Raw genomic sequence first — 18,456 nt, forward strand, 5'->3', positions numbered from 1 at the left:
TTCGCCCAACCCATCCTTTGCTATTCAAAACGTTAATAATCATTGTGTAGATGCATATGCTACTTCTAGTTTTGCTCCTATACAATATGCTTATAATGCTTAGGGGGGTCAATGGGTGATTATGTAGCCGATTACACAGGAATCGGCTATACGCAAAACCGAGCTGATAGTATGACCGGTCGTGACACCGGTCTAACCGCATCCTTTGCCGGTCAGACCGCGCCCACCATGGCCGGTCAAACCATGTACTACGCCGGTCAAACCGTGCCTACCATAGCCGGTCAGACCGTGCCCTATGCTGGCCAGATCAGACCTCCTGTGGCCGGTATGACCGCACCGCTGACCACCAGTCAGACCGGGCCATGCGCCGGTCAGACCGGTTCCCAGGGAGTTTCTCTAGGTTTTCATACCACGACTAGCAGTACTGATTTTAATTCACCTGTTAATACTGTTAGTCATGCTATTCCACATATCCCTAATGCCTACAATGATATTAATAGGGGATATCCTCCCGATACTAGGTATGGCCAATATAACAATATTGTGCCACAACAACCACCTTTTAGGCCACCAAGTCCACCACCAGATCCACCAAAGCCTGAAACTATGGAGGATTGGTTTAGAAATACTATCAGAGAGAATTTTGCAAAGCTAAGGAATCGTGCTAGGGAGTACCAAAAGTCGTATCCTGATTTTTATGATATTATCCCATATCCTCGTGGTTATAAAATTCCTGAATTTACCAAGTTTAGTGGTGAGGATAGTAGGACCACATGGGAGCATGTAGATCAATTTTTAGCGCAATGTGGTGAGGCTAATTAGGATACATGTAAATTGCACTTGTTTTCTTTATCTTTGTCTGGTACTGCTTTTGCATGGTTTACTTCTTTACCGGCAAATTCTATTTTTTCCTGGGCTCAATTAGAACAAAAATTTCATGATTATTTCCACACTAGTGAGACTGAGCTTAGGTTGTCCGATTTAATATCGGTTAGGCACAAATACAATGAATCTGTCGTTGATTATATTGAAAGGTTTAGAGATATTAAAAGCTGATGTTTTAGTTTGAAAATAACTGACAAAGATTTGGCCAACATTGCATATGATGGATTGCTTGATTCTATTAAAGAGAGGTTGAATGGCCAAATATTTTTTAATGTTGATCATGTGTTGCATGAAGCTCTGGCTCAGGAAAGCTAAGTGGATGATAATAGTTTAAATGCTAGTTTAGATGATAGTGCAATATCATGTGTAGCCGAACTAAGCGACGGTTCGGATTGTGTTAATAATTTGTGCAATGATGCCATAACAATTATAGCCGAACCAAATGTTGGTTCGGATTGTCTTGTTAGCGTGGATAATAATGCAATAACCATTATAGCCGAATCAAGCGATGATTCGGATTGTGTTACTAGTTTAGACAAAGATGGAATAGTCGAACCAAGTAATGGTTCGGATTGTGTTGCTAGCTTAGAGAATAATACCATTGAAGATATAACCAAACTAAATGACGGTTCGGATTGTATCACAAGCGAAAGTGAAATAGCATTATCACCTAAGACCGAATCACAAATCGGTCATGTGGATGTTGGGAAAGATGATGACAATGTCTTGCGGGATAGTAGTGAAATAGAATCCAAACTAGCTATGCATACATACCAAAGGCCGTATCCTGAACACGTAGATTCAGTCCCATACCCGCAAGGATTTGAGGTGCCCAACTTCACAAAATTCACAGGTGAGGATGCTAGAACAACAATGGAGCATATCGGCCAATTTGTTGATCAATGTGGTAAGGTCGGTAGTAATGATTTGCTTAAGTTAAAGTTGTTTCCTCTTTCTTTGTCAAATTTTGCATCTACATGGTATAGTTTACTTGCTCCTAATTCAATTTCTACATGGTCACAAATGGAGCATGAGTTTCATGGTTATTTCAAATATGCAAGCTTGATGGAGCAAAGACCGATTGATACTTCATCGGTCACTTGTGAAACTATTTCGGTTACATCTATGCCTAAGACCGGAATTGTTAGTGATCCTCTCCCTGTTAGTTCTATTGATGTTGGCAAAAAGAAAGGGAAAAGTGTTATTATTGGGGATCCTCGGCCCAAGAATAGGATAAAAATGCGAAGGCCGAAGATCATAAAGTTGCAAAGGATGAGTCATCTAGTTTCCAAAAGACCAAAAAGCCGAAGCTCACTTTTGACATGCTTATGGCTAAGTACAAGAAAGGATTAGCTGGTCAATGATTTCATAATCAAACTAGTGATTCAAAAAGACCAAGATCATCTCGTAGGAAGAGATTTGGTCAAACACCAAAGCAATCGGAGCCATCAACTATACCAACTCGATACAAACCTCCGATTGTGATGCCATGGTATCCATATCCAATGTCACCGTTTGGTTATCCTTTTATGTATTACATGCCGTGGATGCATCAACCGCCTATGCTGTATCATCAAGGATGGAAGCAATCACTTAGGACAGTACCAAGTCATTCTAACTCAAGACAAGACCGTTTCCCACAAAAGAATCGGTCCGGTGGATCAATGGTGAAAAAGGTGAAGAAGGTGTGGGTGAGAAAAGAAGCCAAAGCTCCGGAAGTCGTCACTATTAAGGAGGAATCTCAAGATGTTCAAGTACCTACTGGAGATGCGGCGAAAAATATACAAGCGGAGAAGACTGAAGCCGACGCCGTTGCTGTCGACATCGGCAGTCTGACCGAGACGGTTGGCCGGTCTAACTGCCAGACTACGGCCATTCTGACCGACCCTCCTGATCAGTCTGACTGACGGCTTGTGACCGGTCTAACCGGGCCCAGAGGCCGGTCTGATCAGGGGGCATTGGAGAAGAGTGGGAAAATTGAAAGCAACATAGGAGCTTCCATTTCGACCAAAAATATGAAGAATCATTGCTTAGCTCCTGGAAAACAACCACAACCGAAGTGGATACCTTCTGGCTTATCTCGCTCTCAAAAGAGGAGGCTACAGCGTCTTCGGGCCATAGGTCAAAAAGAAAAGGAGGCCAAAGATGTGGAGAACAAGACATGCAATAATTTAGAGCCTCGAATAGCACCTAGGCAAGTGTGGAGACCTAAAGAAGTAAAAGTTAAGAGACCGGTGATTTCCCATAGTAGTAGTGATAAATTCAATTTGATGAGAGAAGAATCATCGGTCATTAGAGATAAGTCTCCTCCACATGATGCTATGAGAGTTAGTGCGGTATCCATCTTGCCTTCGAAATCGTGCAGTCGAGAAAGCCGATTTTGCTTGGGGGGCAAGACATTAATATGCTCATGAAGGAATCAAGAGAGATGAGCAGCGATGGATACGACATCACATCTTTGAGCCGCCGTTTGTCAGATGCTAAGGCAAGGTATGAGTTTATTGTGTTCATCATCATATTATATGCCTATGCCATGTTACAACATTGCTTACTATCTAGCACATGTGTGTTTTTGCTTATCGAATTGATATTATACATACATGTTGCAAATGCCAGTTCTAAGTAGTGGAATTGGTAGATTGGCATATAATTTGTTTGTAGTATGATTTGGCTCATGAGTCTTTGATATTTATTTAAAGCCAAATTGTATGTGTTTTTATGGATCACCATATAAGATATAGATTTTATAATTATTGCACCATGAAAGTTTTGCTTATTAGTAATTCGGCTAATGTCAATGGTCAATGTGATGATTTATTCTAGAGTTGTTTTCTTTAGAAACATTGGCATTGTTAATATTTTGCATACATACTCAAGCCGATTACTTACATTTGTAGTTTATTGGAATTCATGTGTGTGAGGCATATGACTTTGGTGATTCATTATTGATCATACTTCAATTGGCTAAGTGTTTTGATGCCACGATGATTATTGTTTCAAAAGCCATTTGAATTAGTATTCATCTAGACATGTTAGTTGGATGCTATAATTTTTCATATGTCTAGAGAGAAGAAATTTTGGTCCAATAATTTGATACACCAAGCATCTGGCTATTATGTGAAGAGAAATTATATACTAAAGGCCGATGCTTGATTTCAAAAGTTTGGACGAAATTGGCAAAGTCATAGACCAAGGGCGGTCTGACCGGCATTGCACGGCCGGTCTGACCGGTGGTACCGGCGGTCTGACCGGCTCTACATGGCTGGTCTGACCAGGTAGACAGGGCGGTCTGACCTGCATTGCATGGCCGGTCTGACCGATCCCAGACAGGAGGCTGGGGGGCACGTTACAATTGATTAAAAGGCCGAATTAATTGTGAATTCAGACATTTGTGCCCATGAGTTAGAGGTAGCTTGCAGAATTCATTTGATTAGATATTTGAATGATCCTACACTTAAGGTTGATCAAAAGATTCGGCGGCAAGCGCTCAAATATTATATCGCCGAAAAATAGATGGAGTATTACTTAGATAATGATCAATCTAAAGTTGCTAGGAGAGTAGTACATGAAGGGATTTGTGAAATTCATCAATCGGCCCGTAAGATAAATTGGTTGCTTAGGAGAGTGGGGTTTCATTGGCCGAAAATAATTGATGATTGTTTCAAATGTTATAGAGGGAGTGAAGCTTGTTAACGGATCGGCAATGTTCAATTGGCGCCTACCGCTGTGTTGAATCCTATCATTGAACTATGGCCGTTCCGAGGTTGGGCTTTGGATTTCATTGGTCAAATTTATTCTTCGTCATCAAAAGGGCATTGGTTCGTGCTAGTTGCAATGGATTACTTCACTAAGTGGGCCAAAGCCGTGCCGCTCAAAAATATTACTTGTGCGGAGGTAATTGACTTTATTTTGAAGCATATTGTTCATAGATTCAGTATTCCTCAAACGTTAAAGGAGCTTCTTTTATGTCCAAAGAAGTGAGAAGTTTTACCGAATCTTATAATATTAAGTTGTTGAGTTCTTCTCTTTAGTACACTCAGGCTAATGGATAAGCCGAGTCGAGTAATAAAACATTGTTGAAATTGCCGTTTTGCCAGTTGAGGTAAATCTTGGCTCTCTTTAATATTTCAAGCAAGACGACTTGTCGGTTGAAGATTACAAGACCTTGATGGGAAACAATTTTGAAGTCGTCATTGACAAGCGTTTGAAGACTTTGAAGGAGATGAAGACACTTCAAGACGGTGTTTTCGGAGAGCGATTAATGGGAAATACATGAAGAAATACTTCCCGAGCATTTGGCAAGATGCTTAGGAAGTCCTATGGCCGGTAATTGGATTATCGCCCTGAGATAACACGTTCTATACTTTTAGATTCACGTATGTTCACCAAAAAGGTAGGGGGCATGTGTGTCATGCCCGGAATTTCTATCCAAAATTCCAAACGCTTACATGTGTGTGAACCCTCGTCCAGGAATCAGCCGAGGCACACAATAACAAATTGATAATAGAGTACAATTATTACTCTAATTAATAAGCGAATAAAATATCATTACAGAGGTAGATAGTTCCTCTCAATCAATAAAGATCTAAGCAGCGGAAAATAAGATAAACAGCGCAGACGACTCCACTCCACAGGCAGCTTGACCAGGGCTACACCTAATCCTCCACACCATCAGCATCGCTGTAGAATTCCTCCTCTGATGAATGATTGCAAGGTGAGTATATGACATACTCAGCAAGCCACGCAGCAAATATGCAAGTGCACAGGATAACAAAGGAGGGCATAGTAGGGTTTCGTTTGCATAGACAGCATTTAATAAACATTTCAGAATTTAATAAAACGGTTAAGTAATAATTAAACAATATTAACCCAACGCTATACAACATACCCTGTTGCATAGGCCCAACCATTCTGAACAACCATCCCGGCTGCACAGTTCTATTTCCAGACCAGTAATATACCGTTCCAAACCAGGAGCTAATCAAATTATTACCAGTTATAGCATCTTTTATTAAGATGAGAGGTGTGAGACTAATCACGAAAGACATTGTTAGACCCGCCCATAACCGCGGGCACGGCTACTCGAATAGCTTTACTCTGGCCAGAGGTGTACCACTGTACCCACAAGACACAGCCCCACGACATGTCACCATGCGCCTTGATACCACCATGGTACCTCGGAAAGGAGCTGTGACAGTACCCCTCGCACAACACAATCCACCACAGTGCACCGTTCCTGAATCATAATCACCCCCTTATAAACAAGGCATGGACTCCCCAGCGACCCCCGTGGGCTTATCTCCGCCACTTCTCAGTCTGGTGCCCCGCAATGAACCATGCTATACAAAAGGTAAAGCCGTTGCCCACGCTGGCTTGTGGTTGGCACGGTTAATGTTTCACAACCGAAACTCGTGAACCGGTCCTTAATTGTCATGAGCACGACCATCAAAACCATGTGCTCACAACCCACCATTATCAGGTTTTAGTTGGCAAATTAATTAATTAACCAATCATGATTAACCATCATGAGCTATCATTAAGCCATCATTAGGTAATAGTGAGTCATAAGTTATCCCAATAGTGTGCTAATGTTTCTAAGCATGGCTAAGCAATCATATCTAATATCTAGCTGAACCAATATATAAAGCCCAACTAGTCAAGTTATAATAACCCAAGATATCAAGGAATAAAGTAATCAAGAACAAAAGGGCTATAACAAACAATAGGTTAATTCCACCCAATGACATTCGAAAATAAATGCAATAGTTGAATAGAAACAATAGCTTTAAACGGGATCAACATGCTCAAAGGGTTGTTTGGGATCTGTGTGACTTGCCTTGCTGGCCTTGGAACTCTTCAAATTCTTCTCCTGCGAAAACGGACTCTCCGGAAACGTCGGAATCTAAAAAGAAAAGAGCAAAAACACCAAAACAGCACATAAACAAGCATGAACAGTACATGTGGATATTTTTAACATGTAGATCTCAATTTTAGAAAAATTTAGAGACTTGAACCAACTAAATCCAAGCTAAGATGAATTAGTTATGAATTTTCAAAGATTAAATCGGATTAAATCATTTATTTAGATTTTAATTGAATTATGACGCAATAATGAATTATTTTTGAAAAGAAAAAAAAGGATTATTGCGTCAGCGGCTAGGGTTTGCGGTGGACCGGGCGCACGGCGACGGTTCACGGGAACGGACGGCCGAGATCGATCCATCCAAAACGAACGGCCGAGATCGACCGGTCCACGGCCGGACCACGACGGATGGCACCGATGACGTCGGCGATGACGTCATCTGCGGCGGCGGCTCGGGCACGCAAGCTCGCCGGCGAACGACAACGCGACGACGCGAACGGAGGACACCTACGGGTAGCGGACGGCACGGCGAACTCACCGGTGACCAAAGAAGCGGCGGAGGAGCAACGGACGGCGATGGCGGCGAAGAAGAAGCGGCGGCGACCTTCGGCTTGACGACGGCGACGGTGTTCCGGCGGTCGACAGCGACGGCGGAGGGGCGGACGAGGTCGGCGACGGCTTGGCGATCACGACGGCGGCCTCCCCGAGCGACGGCGACAACCGGAGCGACGGCGGCGCACGGCTGGAGCGACGGCGGCGACGGCGGCACTAAGCTACACGGTGCTAGGGCTCTACCGGCGACGAGAGGTGAAGGCGAGGGTGGCGACGGGTAGCGGAGACACCGGGGATCCTTTTAAAGAGGAAAGAAGGCGGCAGCGAAGGCCCACGGCGACCGGCGACGAGAAGGAAAGGTTAGGGTTCGGGAGAGAGAGACGAATCCGATTCGAGATCGAATCCACGAATTTCCAAAGCAATTTAGATGAAGTTTCCAGAAGGGAAAAGGTAGAGGAGATCCCAAGGATCATTTCCCTTCAATTGATTTCACCGGAGAAGGAAAGGCGCGGCCGAATTTGGAAGGAGACGGCGGCGGCGCGGCGCTAGGGTTTCGGGCGGCGGCGGCGGCGCGAGGAAGACGAAGAGTCCGACAGGTGGGCCCCAGCTGTCAGCGAGCGGACGCGCGCGCGCGAGCGGGCGGCTGCGGGCCGGCTTGGGCCGAGGAAGAGGGAGAGGGTTTTGGGCCGACTTTCGGCCCAAAGCCAAAAGAGACTTTTAAAAACCTTTTTCCAATTTAAATTATCCATGAAATGCAATTCCATTTATTAAAAATACTTCCTTAGCTCAAATAAATCCCAGAAAAATCTAGGAATTATAGAATCAAGCAAAGTATTTAATGAAATTTTATCTGGCCCCATTTTATATTGGAATTTATTATTTAAAATTAGATCTTCTCTTCTAGGCTTTTAAAATCAATTCTAATAATTCCAATTAAACAACAATTTATATTTTTAGGATTTTTAGGTTGTGACAATGTGTTTACACCCAAATTTGGCACCTATGGACGAAATAGGGGAAAATTGCCAAAGTTTGGAAAGTATCGGGTTTGCTTCACAGGGTCGGTCAGACCGTAGGTATATGGGCGGTTAGACCGCAGGTATATGGGCGGTCTGACCGGCTAGTAGGGCCGGTCTGACCGCAGGTATGTGGGCAGTCAGACCGGCAGGGTCCGAGTCCTAGTCTGTTTTCGTTGGGTCTCGGGTTTCCTTACTCGGGAAGGCATGTTTCGTGTTTCCTTTGGTTTCTATCCCGAGTTGGGCATGGAGAAGGGCCTGTAGAGGGCAAGACCAACCCCTATTTAAGGGACAAGGCCGGTTCATTGTAAAACCCTCTAATACAATCTACTTGAATCGTTCTTTTACTATGTTTTCTATTTTATCCTAGTTTTAGTCCATCTTTGTCGGTTTGCGCCGTAAACCGTCTGCCGCCGCTGCGAGAGTGCGACATCTCTTCGTAGGTTTGTCCTGGAAACCTTCCGTTTTGCCCACGAGACAGGTAGTTATCCTCATATCGATCTAAATTGGCCTAGAGGCTGATTTTGATCTCTAAATCGGCTCCGCTAGCCAGTTTAGCTGTTTTTCTCCAAAAACCCATCTTAATTTGGCCCTTTGGCTAGATCGAGGTAGTTGGCGACTCCATATCACCGCAAGACGTTTAGGTGTTGCGATCGTGTTTGTCAACTTGTCAAAAAAAAAATTGCCAACATGACACACGGCGGAATCATTACCGACGAGTTCGCCCTGAAGCGTGTGATTAGCGAGATCCTTGAAGCGAATCGTGCCACCTATGACAAATAATTACGAACGAGCTGAGTTTCGAGTTAAGGATCAGAACATTGATGTTAGGTATGTGTCAATAATATTCCTTGCATGTGTCAAATAATTATGCGCGTCTGACATTCTGAGTCACGCAGTGATGCACATTGTTGCGTAACAATAATTAATACTCCATCTCTCCATTTCATATTATAATCTGCTTTAATTTTTTAAGTTTGCTATGTTTATAAAAAATAGTAATAATTTTAACACCAAACAAACATAATATCAAATATATATTCAATGTTAGGTTTAATGAAAAATAATTTGGTATTATACGAGTTTATTTTTCCCTATAAATTTGGAAAACATATAAGATTTTGACTTAGAAAAAAGTCAAAACTTATTAAAATACGAAATAGGAGTAGTAACCAACAAATCATCTCATGGACCTTGTTGTCATTAACTCCTTATTTATGTGGAATAAGTTCAATTTAAATCCCTCATCTTGAAGTGCTAGTTGAATTAGAATGTGTTGGTCAACTTGCAATACCCAATTACTCAAGGTCCCACTGCAATTTTGTGCCTGGTTAGAGCTGACGTGATGAGCCGACCGTGGTCAATACGGTTAAATCAGCATGGGGCCCACATAGGCCCAAATGTCAGCGGGTATGTCTTATTCTTCCTCTTCTATTCCCATCTCCGTAGTCTCCCTAACCTCCCCATTTCTCTTCAAGCATGTATGTGGCGGCCGTAGTGTAAGTGATGGAGCACTATGTGATGACAATGGTTACTCGGCTTCGGAGAACATGGGACGACGGCAAGGCGATGCCTCTAGCACGGGGAGCCATGGTGAAGCAGCCACTAGGGACTTGCAGCGGCAAGTGGAGCAACACAGGACTGGTGACCACCGTAGAGTGCATGGTGAGAGCGTTAGTATTGCAGCGCACGGGTGGGGGAGGTGGTCCATTTCGTCCAACCCGTGCCGACGTCGCCTCGCACCGCTGGTCCCATCATCCCACGGGATGCTGGTGAAGTGGGGGATTTGAGGCCGGTGCGTGTGGAAGGCATGCCTTCCTCAGTTCTTACTGAGTTCCGGCCTACATTACACGTCTGTCCTACCGATATTATGACCACTGGAGGTGTTAAATTAAGTTGTTTTTTTGGTTTCCTCCCTATTCTCTTGATTCAATCTTTATAAGTCGGTTAGAGGATAGGATAAGAAAAGTCCCATCCTATATGTACTCGAGCTCTATCCATCCAATGGAATCATTGTGTTGAGGCCATGTCAGATTTCACCGTTATACAGGAGTATTTAATTAACTAGGTGATTCCCTGCACTTCGCTGCAGGAATTTATATTTTTTCGTTACAATCAAGGTAGAGGTAAAAAGAAAACAAATGAAATCTCAGGGCTTATCAGTATTAATCATGAATCAAACAAATGAAACCCACACTTTAATGTGAAAACATATTGACAAGTTTGTGTTAAATATTATAAAAATGATAGATAAATTTATAAAAATATTGTGAAAATGATGTGAGGGGTAATGATTGGATATGTTTGCATGTTGATTTGTATAATTAAATAGATTGTAGATGATGTTGCCTGCTTGCATGAGGTGAATATGTAATTATTGCTAGTGGGTGATGATGTGGCATGGTTGCATGTTAAGCTTTAGCGTTAGTGGATTATAACTTTATAGAAAGTATAGATTGGCAGCTTATGCGCACTTGTTTTTTTACCTAATGGCAGTGTTTAGTTCCATTCAAACTTTCAAAAATTCCGTTACATCAAATGTTTGGACATATGCATGGAGTATTAAATGTGGACAAAATAACCAATTGTATAGTTTGCATGTAAATTATGAGACGAATCTTTTGAGCCTAATTACGCCATGATTTGACAATATGATGCTACCGTAAACATTTGCTAATGACGGATTAACTAGGCTTAATAAATTCGTCTCACAATTTACACACAGAATCTGTAATTTGTTTTGTTATTAGTTTACATTTAATACTTTAAATGTGTGTCCGTATACTTAAAATTTTTTTTTGGCAGGCCAACAATTCGGAGAAGCTTGTCTACTGGGACACTTGAGTAAGGAAATTGAGAGATGGGGCGGTGAATGTGACCACTGACCAGCGTGTTGGCGCTGGATATGCACGGAGATGATCCGGAGGAAGATTCTTCAAAGCCGTCACGATCATCAGTACGACACACTCGAGAATAATTATGGCGAGTTCACCCTCACCCTCTATTGCATTGTGTGATAAGCTAGAATTTGGAAGCGGAGCTATGGACGAAAGAAATTTGTTTTGCTACATGCTAGAAGGTGCCAAGACTGAACAGTACTCCGTAGTGCGGAGTACAGTACGAGGAAAAACACTAGCTAGTAGTGAGAATAGTCAGACCGATAGTGGACAGGACATGATACCGAGAGATAAAGACGTAAAAGAGGAATATGAGAAAGACATGTAAAGTTGTTATGGATTTTTATGTATCTGTTTTAGTATGAAAAGATGTCCTTATTACCGAAACATTTATTCCATTTTAAGAGAGGCATATCATAAATGGGAGTGTTGAATTTACATCCTGTATTAGAACTACAACCCTGCCCTTTTTTGGACTTACGAGGTGCATCTTCAGCTCGATCCATGGCGACTCAACTCCCTCGGCTGCTCCCGTTACTCCTCTTCCTCCCCTTCTTCCACATCGCCGCCTCAACCTCGCCGTCCGGCCTCCACCCCGTCGTGCTGCTGCCGGACACCACCTGCAGCCAGCTCGAGGCACGCCTCACGGACGCCTACGTGCCGCCGTCGCCGCAATGCGCCGCGCACCACAAGGACCACGACGGCCGGTGGTTCCGGCTGTGGAAGAACACCACGGAGCTCGACGACCCAGCCGTTGCCCCCTGCGTTGCCGACCAGCTCCGCCTCGTCTTCGACCACGTCGCCGGCGACTACCGCAACGTCCCCGGCGTGGAGACGCGCGTCCTGGACTTCGGCTCCACCCGTGGGTTCCTCGCCGACGAGCCCGCCAACAGGTCTGCGGCCATGTCACCAACATAATAATCATCGTGAAAACTGAAATGCTCTCATGGTTGCTACATACGCATGAGCAGAAACCGGTGCATGGGAAGGCTCGTCGAGGCGTTGGAGGAAGTCGGCTACCGCGACGGCGAGACCCTCTTCGGCGCACCGTACGACTTCCGGCAGTCGCCGGCGGCGCTGGGGCAGCCATGCAGGGCGTTCTCGCGGTACAGGCAGCGGCTCCGGGCGCTCGTCGAGCACGCGAGCAGGACGAACGGGGACAAACCGGTCGTCCTCGTGTCGCACAGCGAAGGGGGCTACTTCGCGCTCGAGTTCCTCAACCGGAGCCCCTTGCCGTGGCGGCGGAGGCACATCAAGCACTTCGTCATGGCGTCCACCGGCGCCGGCGGGTTCGTGAAGTTCATGGAGGTCGTCGCGTCCTGCGTCAGCGACGTGTCCCCGCTTGCACGCGTGAGGAGGAGCGTCCCCAGCAAGTTCACGCCGCTGCCGTCGCCCAAGGTGTTCGACCGCGACGCGCCGCTGGTGGTCACGCGGGACAAGAACTACACCGCGCACGACATGCCGGCGTTCCTCGCGGCGGCGGGGCTACCGGAGTTCGAGGTGACGCTGTACGAGACGAGGGAGCTGCCCATGGCGATGAACTTCAGAGCACCGGTTGTGCCGACGACGTGCATCAACGGCATCGGCGTGCCCACGGCGGAGAAGCTGGTGTACTGGGACGGCAACTTCGGCGAGGCCCCGGAAACAGTGTACGGCGACGGCGATGGGCTTGTCAATTCGGCGAGCATATTGGCCCTCGACACGGTGATCGGCGATGATCCGATGCAGCAGTACTACAAGTCCATCAAGATCGCCGGCATGTATCACGCCGGCGTTATCTCCGACGGTGTCGCCTTGGAGCGTTTGATCAGTGAGATTCTTCGGGAGAGTTTTGTGCAAGATTCCAAGAAGGTGGATTATCGTCGAGTTGCTCAACTCTAAGTTGATCACTCTTTCTACTCTCTTTAACTCATCGTTTAGATCAACATGTATGCACTACTTGTAATGTATTCACTTGGTTCCACATTATAAAATGTTTTCGTATCACTAACACACGTATAAAAAAAATCTGAAAACGTATATAAAACACCTAGATGAATCCATGTATAAACTATAAACCTATTCAAACCAACATATTACAATACGAAATGAAATACAAGACAGTAAGTAACTGTTTAATCATAACTTTTCTACTCGTATATTTGTAACTAAAATAAAATACTTCCTCCGTTCCATATTATACATATTATAAGTTGCTTTAATATATTTATAAATCAAAATTTTTTAAGTTTAACTAAGCTTATAAAAAATATAGTAATATTTCTAACACAAAATAAATATATTAATATTACATTTACATGCATCATCCTCCTATATATTTAGGTCTTTACTTATCAGTACCGTGTATGTCTCGTGACTCCAGTCAATAGCGGATCCACCATGGGGTCTCTGGGGTCTCGAGACCCCACTACTCGTAGTGTAACCATGAGAGACCCCATGAAAACCCTACTATTTCTGGATCCATCCAGTCGGTCTGACTTTGCTCACTACAAGCATTTTTCCTCCTACGGTCTGTCTTGTGACTCCAAGCTTCGAGTTGCTCAACTCTAATTTACCGGCACTAGGATTTCTATTAGTCGATCACTTCATTCTCTTCAACTCACCGTTTAGAACATCAACGTGCATGGTTTCATTATACTCCCTCCATTTCAAAATATAAGGCACAACCACCCTTAACCCAAAGACCAAGAAATAATTATTATCATATTATAGTTTGGATCATCCTAATAAATATAATGCATGCATCCAATAGGATTAGATAATATGAGAGTGGAGGATTTAAAAAAGTAATAATTTAATGGAGAATATATCATAGTTAATTGCATGCTTGCATGCATGCCTTATATTATGAAATATCTAAGAAAAGTGGTTGTGCATTATATTATGAAATGGAGAGAGTAGTTCTTTCATCATTACCTCTGTTTTTTAATAAATGACGCAGCTGACTTTTAGACACATGTTTGATTATTTATCTTATTCAAAAATTAAGTAATTATAATTCATTTTGATATGATTTTTTATCATTAAAAAATCGGTAGCATTAATACGTGTGGAATGCTAGTTTCAGCGCTGCACAATGCACCCTCCATCCAGTTTTCTCTCTTTTTTTTTTTACCACTCTACCTTTACTCAGCATCCCACCATTCGTCCAGATTTTTGTTGTTCTCTCGTTTTAGTAAAATATTTACCATCTAGGTTTTCTTTCTGAGTTTTCTGTTTTGATAGTGTCTCTCGACGTTTTAAAAGTAACAAATTTACTCTACTAAGTTTTCCATTTGTTACCAACATCCCACCTTTGTACCTTCAAAAGTAACAAATTTACTCGCATGAATGCCCCCACACCATTCCTAGATGCCGTACTAAAATTACTCGCATAAATGTCCCCCACACCATTCCTAGATGGCCGTACTAAAATTACTACTAACTTACAACGCTAGTAATTCTTTTACCAGTGTTATAAATATTGTTTAAACTTTGTAGTTTGTGAGTGGGCTGTAAACGGATGGAGAAGAGAGAGAAGAAGTACCACCTATTGATCGATAAACAGGTACTATAGATAGCTTTATATGTTATCTACCACTCAGGTAATAGACGAATATCCTATTATTGTCCATACAGTTACAGCCATTCTATTCTTGTTTATGGACCAAAACTTTCTTCGTACACACATGCACCCTCCACAAATCTCTCTTGGCCTAAAATTATGCAGCACCCCTTCCCACCCCATTCCTCATAGTCATCTCCTCTCCTCTTGACCCCATTTCGGTGCTTAACCAAACTCACCATAATATCAGTTCATCCACAGCAATGTCGGCCTACTGCGGCAAGTACAAAGGTATGATCCATCCACAATCATCCTTCTCTCTTGGTGTTCTTCTCTCCAGTACTAGGGTCATGCGCATGGATTTGTGTGGTCTTAGATCTAGTTTTGGTGACAGGATTCGGGAAGAGTTTTCCATTCAGCATCTGTAAATCGATCGTGTACTTTAATTTATCTCGCCATATAGTGCATGTACTTATTAATCTAATGGAGATTGCTTTTATCATAAAAATACGTTAAGATTCATTTTATTAATACAAATGGCATCTTTAGTGATAAATTGTGCATTATTTTGTGACACAGTTAAGTTGATCTAGATGGCATGCATGCATGACTTGGTTGGATTAAATAAGCATCTATCAGGCATAATTTACACTAGGCAATTGGGATAAATCAATAATTAAATCCACAAGGAGACGCTGAAATTGTATTTGTATGCTGTATATCTTACAGATGAGCTCATAAAAAATGCTGCCTACATTGGCACCCCGGGCAAGGGTATCCTCGCTGCGGACGAGTCCACTGGCACCATCGGCAAGCGCTTCGCCAGCATCAATGTTGAGAACATCGAGGATAACCGCCGTGCCCTCCGTGAGCTCCTCTTCTGCACCCCTGGCGCTCTCCAGTACATCAGCGGCGTGATCCTCTTCGACGAGACCCTCTACCAGAAGACCAAGGATGGCAAGCCCTTCGTCAATGTCCTCAAGGAGGCCGGTGCCCTCCCCGGCATCAAGGTGGACAAGGGCACCATCGAGGTCGCCGGCACCGACAAGGAGACCACCACCCAGGGCCACGATGACCTCGGCAAGCAATGCGCCAAGTACTACGAGGCCGGTGCCCGCTTCGCCAAGTGGCGTGCTGTCCTCAAGATCGGACCCAACCAGCCCTCCCAGCTTGCCATTGATCTGAACGCCCAGGGCCTTGCTCGCTACGCCATCATCTGCCAGGAGAACGGGCTGGTGCCGATCGTCGAGCCGGAGATCCTCGTCGATGGCCCTCACGACATCGATCGATGCGCGTACGTCTCCGAGGTGGTCCTCGCCGCGTGCTACAAGGCGCTGAACGACCACCATGTCCTCCTCGAGGGCACCCTCCTGAAGCCCAACATGGTCACCCCGGGTTCCGACGCCAAGAAGGTGGCGCCGGAGGTCATCGCGGAGTACACCGTCCGCACCCTCCAGAGGACCGTCCCTCCTGCCGTGCCGGCCATCGTCTTCCTCTCCGGTGGACAGAGCGAGGAGGAGGCGACGCTGAACCTGAACGCCATGAACAAGCTCAGCGCCAAGAAGCCGTGGTCGCTGTCCTTCTCCTTTGGCCGTGCCCTGCAGCAGAGCACGCTCAAGGCCTGGGCTGGCAAGACGGAGAACGTAGAGAAGGCCAGGGCGGCCTTCCTCGTCAGGTGCAAGGCCAACTCCGAGGCTACCCTGGGTACTTACAAGGGTGATGCTGTCCTCGGCGAGGGCGCTGCTGAAAGCCTGCACGTCAAGGACTACAAGTACTGATCTGCATCAGGCGCTGGCCTGCTATGGCTTGGCTACCTGATCGATTTCCCATTCTGGGGCCGTTACATAATGCGGTTTTGATATCTAGAGGCTCTAACAGGATTCACAATTTCGGATCGGGATTTCAGAATCTTTCCCTTTCCGACAGATCGAACCCTGGAGCACAAATTATCTGTGGTTATCTAAAAGCCTTGTCTTAATAATCCAGAACCTTGTTTTTTTCTTGTAAAATATTTGCTGATGAACATCAGCTGGCCCGGAGTTTTTATTTTTATCAATCACTTTGTAACTGTCTGATTTGCCCGGTGCTGGGTGATTTTGTTGAATGAAATTAACTTCACTTCTTTGAGTTTAGTCGATTGAGCTGCTCTATTTCAATATGAAGCTTTGAAGCCTTAAAATTGTTGAATTTATAAGCCCATAACAATTTAATTTATTCCATATATAAATCATGATATTGCAGATTTAAACTAGCATAAGCATCATTAGGTCTACACATATAAACTAGACAATAAAGCATAAATAGGGAGCAGTCGTGCAAAGCGCTTCCCGAAAATCTTATTGCCGCCTTCTCCTGGTGCTGGACGTCGAAGGCGGAGGTTCCGAACTTGATCAGGACGCCTGCACGATCTCCGCTCAGCTTATATAAAGATATCGGGGCGCCTGCACAATCTCCGCTTAGCTTATATAGAGATATCAGGACGCTTGATCAGGACTCCTGCATGACGTACGATCTCCGCTCAGCTTATATAGAGATATCAGGACGCTTGATCAGGACACTGTTGATGGTCGTCTGCGATCAGTTTCGCCCGTCAATATTACCAAAATAAAGGAGAACTAGTTATACTTGCAATGCATATTTATGTTAAAATAATAAATATTCCACTAGCACTAGGATTACTAAGCTCTTGCAGAGAATAAACATAAAACGGAGGAGAATTGACATCAAAATAGGCGATCAATCAATCGGATGATATCGAGAATCAGACTTAGCAATAAATGGGCCAAGAACGCAGAAATGACACGATTAATTGGGCCAAAATTCACAAGTCTGAAGTGAGCAATAGAAGAGGTGGCCGCCAGCCAAAAATGGGCTGGATTGGGCTGGCCCCTAGTTCGGAAACGGAATCTGTCGATCAGATTTTTTTCGGAAACGGAAACGAAAACGAATCAGAAACATTTTCTTGGAAATGGAATCGAATATGATAAGGGCAGTTTCCATCGGAACTCGGAATCGGTCGGAAACTTCCCGAAAAATTTATCGGAATTATAAAGGCCCATACCATAGTCTATAATTCCCCCCCCCCCACCCCGGCCATCCCGAAATTTGAGACTTAGGAATTGGATTTGACATAGTTTAAAGCATAGTTTGAGTGATTTTTGAATTCCGATAAATTTTCGTTACCATATCAACGCCGGTCCGTTTTCGCTCCGTTTTCGGTTTCGACAATATTTGATTCCATTTTTATATCCAGGGTTTCCGATTCCGATTCCGAAAAAAAATATGAAAACGAAAACGATAAATGTTGTTTCCATCCGTTTTCGTACCGATTTCGTCCCTACACATAACACTATTGCACTGTTATCCCTCTCTCTCATCTATGACTCGAGTTCTATGCTATTCGTTCCTCTCCAGTCTCCTCCCTATTTTCATATACTAAACTACTCCCTCCTTCGCAAATTGATCATCACATATATTTATGCACCAAGACCAAGGGTAATTTAAATTATATCAATCAAGACACCATACACACATTCTCCCACAATATATGCATCGATTAAAACACCATGCCAATTACATCTTAGCATGTGCATACTCACATGGTATAATAATTGTAGTTAAATGAAATTCATGTTCATGCGGTTATCTGATAATCAATTTAAGAAATTTTAAATTCCATTATATGATGATCAATTTGGG

General features: G+C 44.0%; 2 protein-coding genes across 2 annotated transcripts; both read left to right on the top strand.

Annotated features, from left to right (window-relative positions):
• The first annotated feature begins 11,633 nt into the window (after nt 1–11,633).
• On the top strand, nt 11,634–13,197 carry LOC127753097 (lecithin-cholesterol acyltransferase-like 1). Its single transcript, XM_052278563.1, has 2 exons — nt 11,634–12,106; nt 12,185–13,197. The coding sequence occupies exons 1-2, from the start codon at nt 11,634–11,636 to the stop codon at nt 13,092–13,094; spliced, it is 1,383 nt and encodes a 460-aa protein (XP_052134523.1). The 3' UTR covers nt 13,095–13,197.
• A 1,715-nt stretch (nt 13,198–14,912) lies between these two features.
• Nucleotides 14,913–16,889, top strand: LOC127786232 (fructose-bisphosphate aldolase 2, cytoplasmic). The gene is made up of 2 exons (XM_052313568.1): nt 14,913–15,048; nt 15,487–16,889. The coding sequence occupies exons 1-2, from the start codon at nt 15,021–15,023 to the stop codon at nt 16,533–16,535; spliced, it is 1,077 nt and encodes a 358-aa protein (XP_052169528.1). The 5' UTR covers nt 14,913–15,020; the 3' UTR covers nt 16,536–16,889.
• Nucleotides 16,890–18,456: the final 1,567 nt, after the last annotated feature.

This window comes from Oryza glaberrima, chromosome 10, assembly GCF_000147395.1.
Source record: "Oryza glaberrima chromosome 10, OglaRS2, whole genome shotgun sequence".
In the NCBI taxonomy this organism is placed as follows: Eukaryota; Viridiplantae; Streptophyta; class Magnoliopsida; order Poales; family Poaceae; genus Oryza; species Oryza glaberrima.

What these genes read in the sequence shown, in the direction of transcription:
- LOC127753097 (XM_052278563.1), top strand. Translation starts at nt 11,634, where the DNA reads ATGGGAGTGTTGAATTTACATCCTGTATTAGAACTACAACCCTGCCCT. An exon ending in GCCGACGAGCCCGCCAACAG is followed by an intron (nt 12,107 to 12,184) that starts GTCTGCGGCCAT and finishes ACGCATGAGCAG; the next exon opens with AAACCGGTGCATGGGAAGGC.
- LOC127786232 (XM_052313568.1), top strand. Translation starts at nt 15,021, where the DNA reads ATGTCGGCCTACTGCGGCAAGTACAAAG. An exon ending in CTACTGCGGCAAGTACAAAG is followed by an intron (nt 15,049 to 15,486) that starts GTATGATCCATC and finishes TATATCTTACAG; the next exon opens with ATGAGCTCATAAAAAATGCT.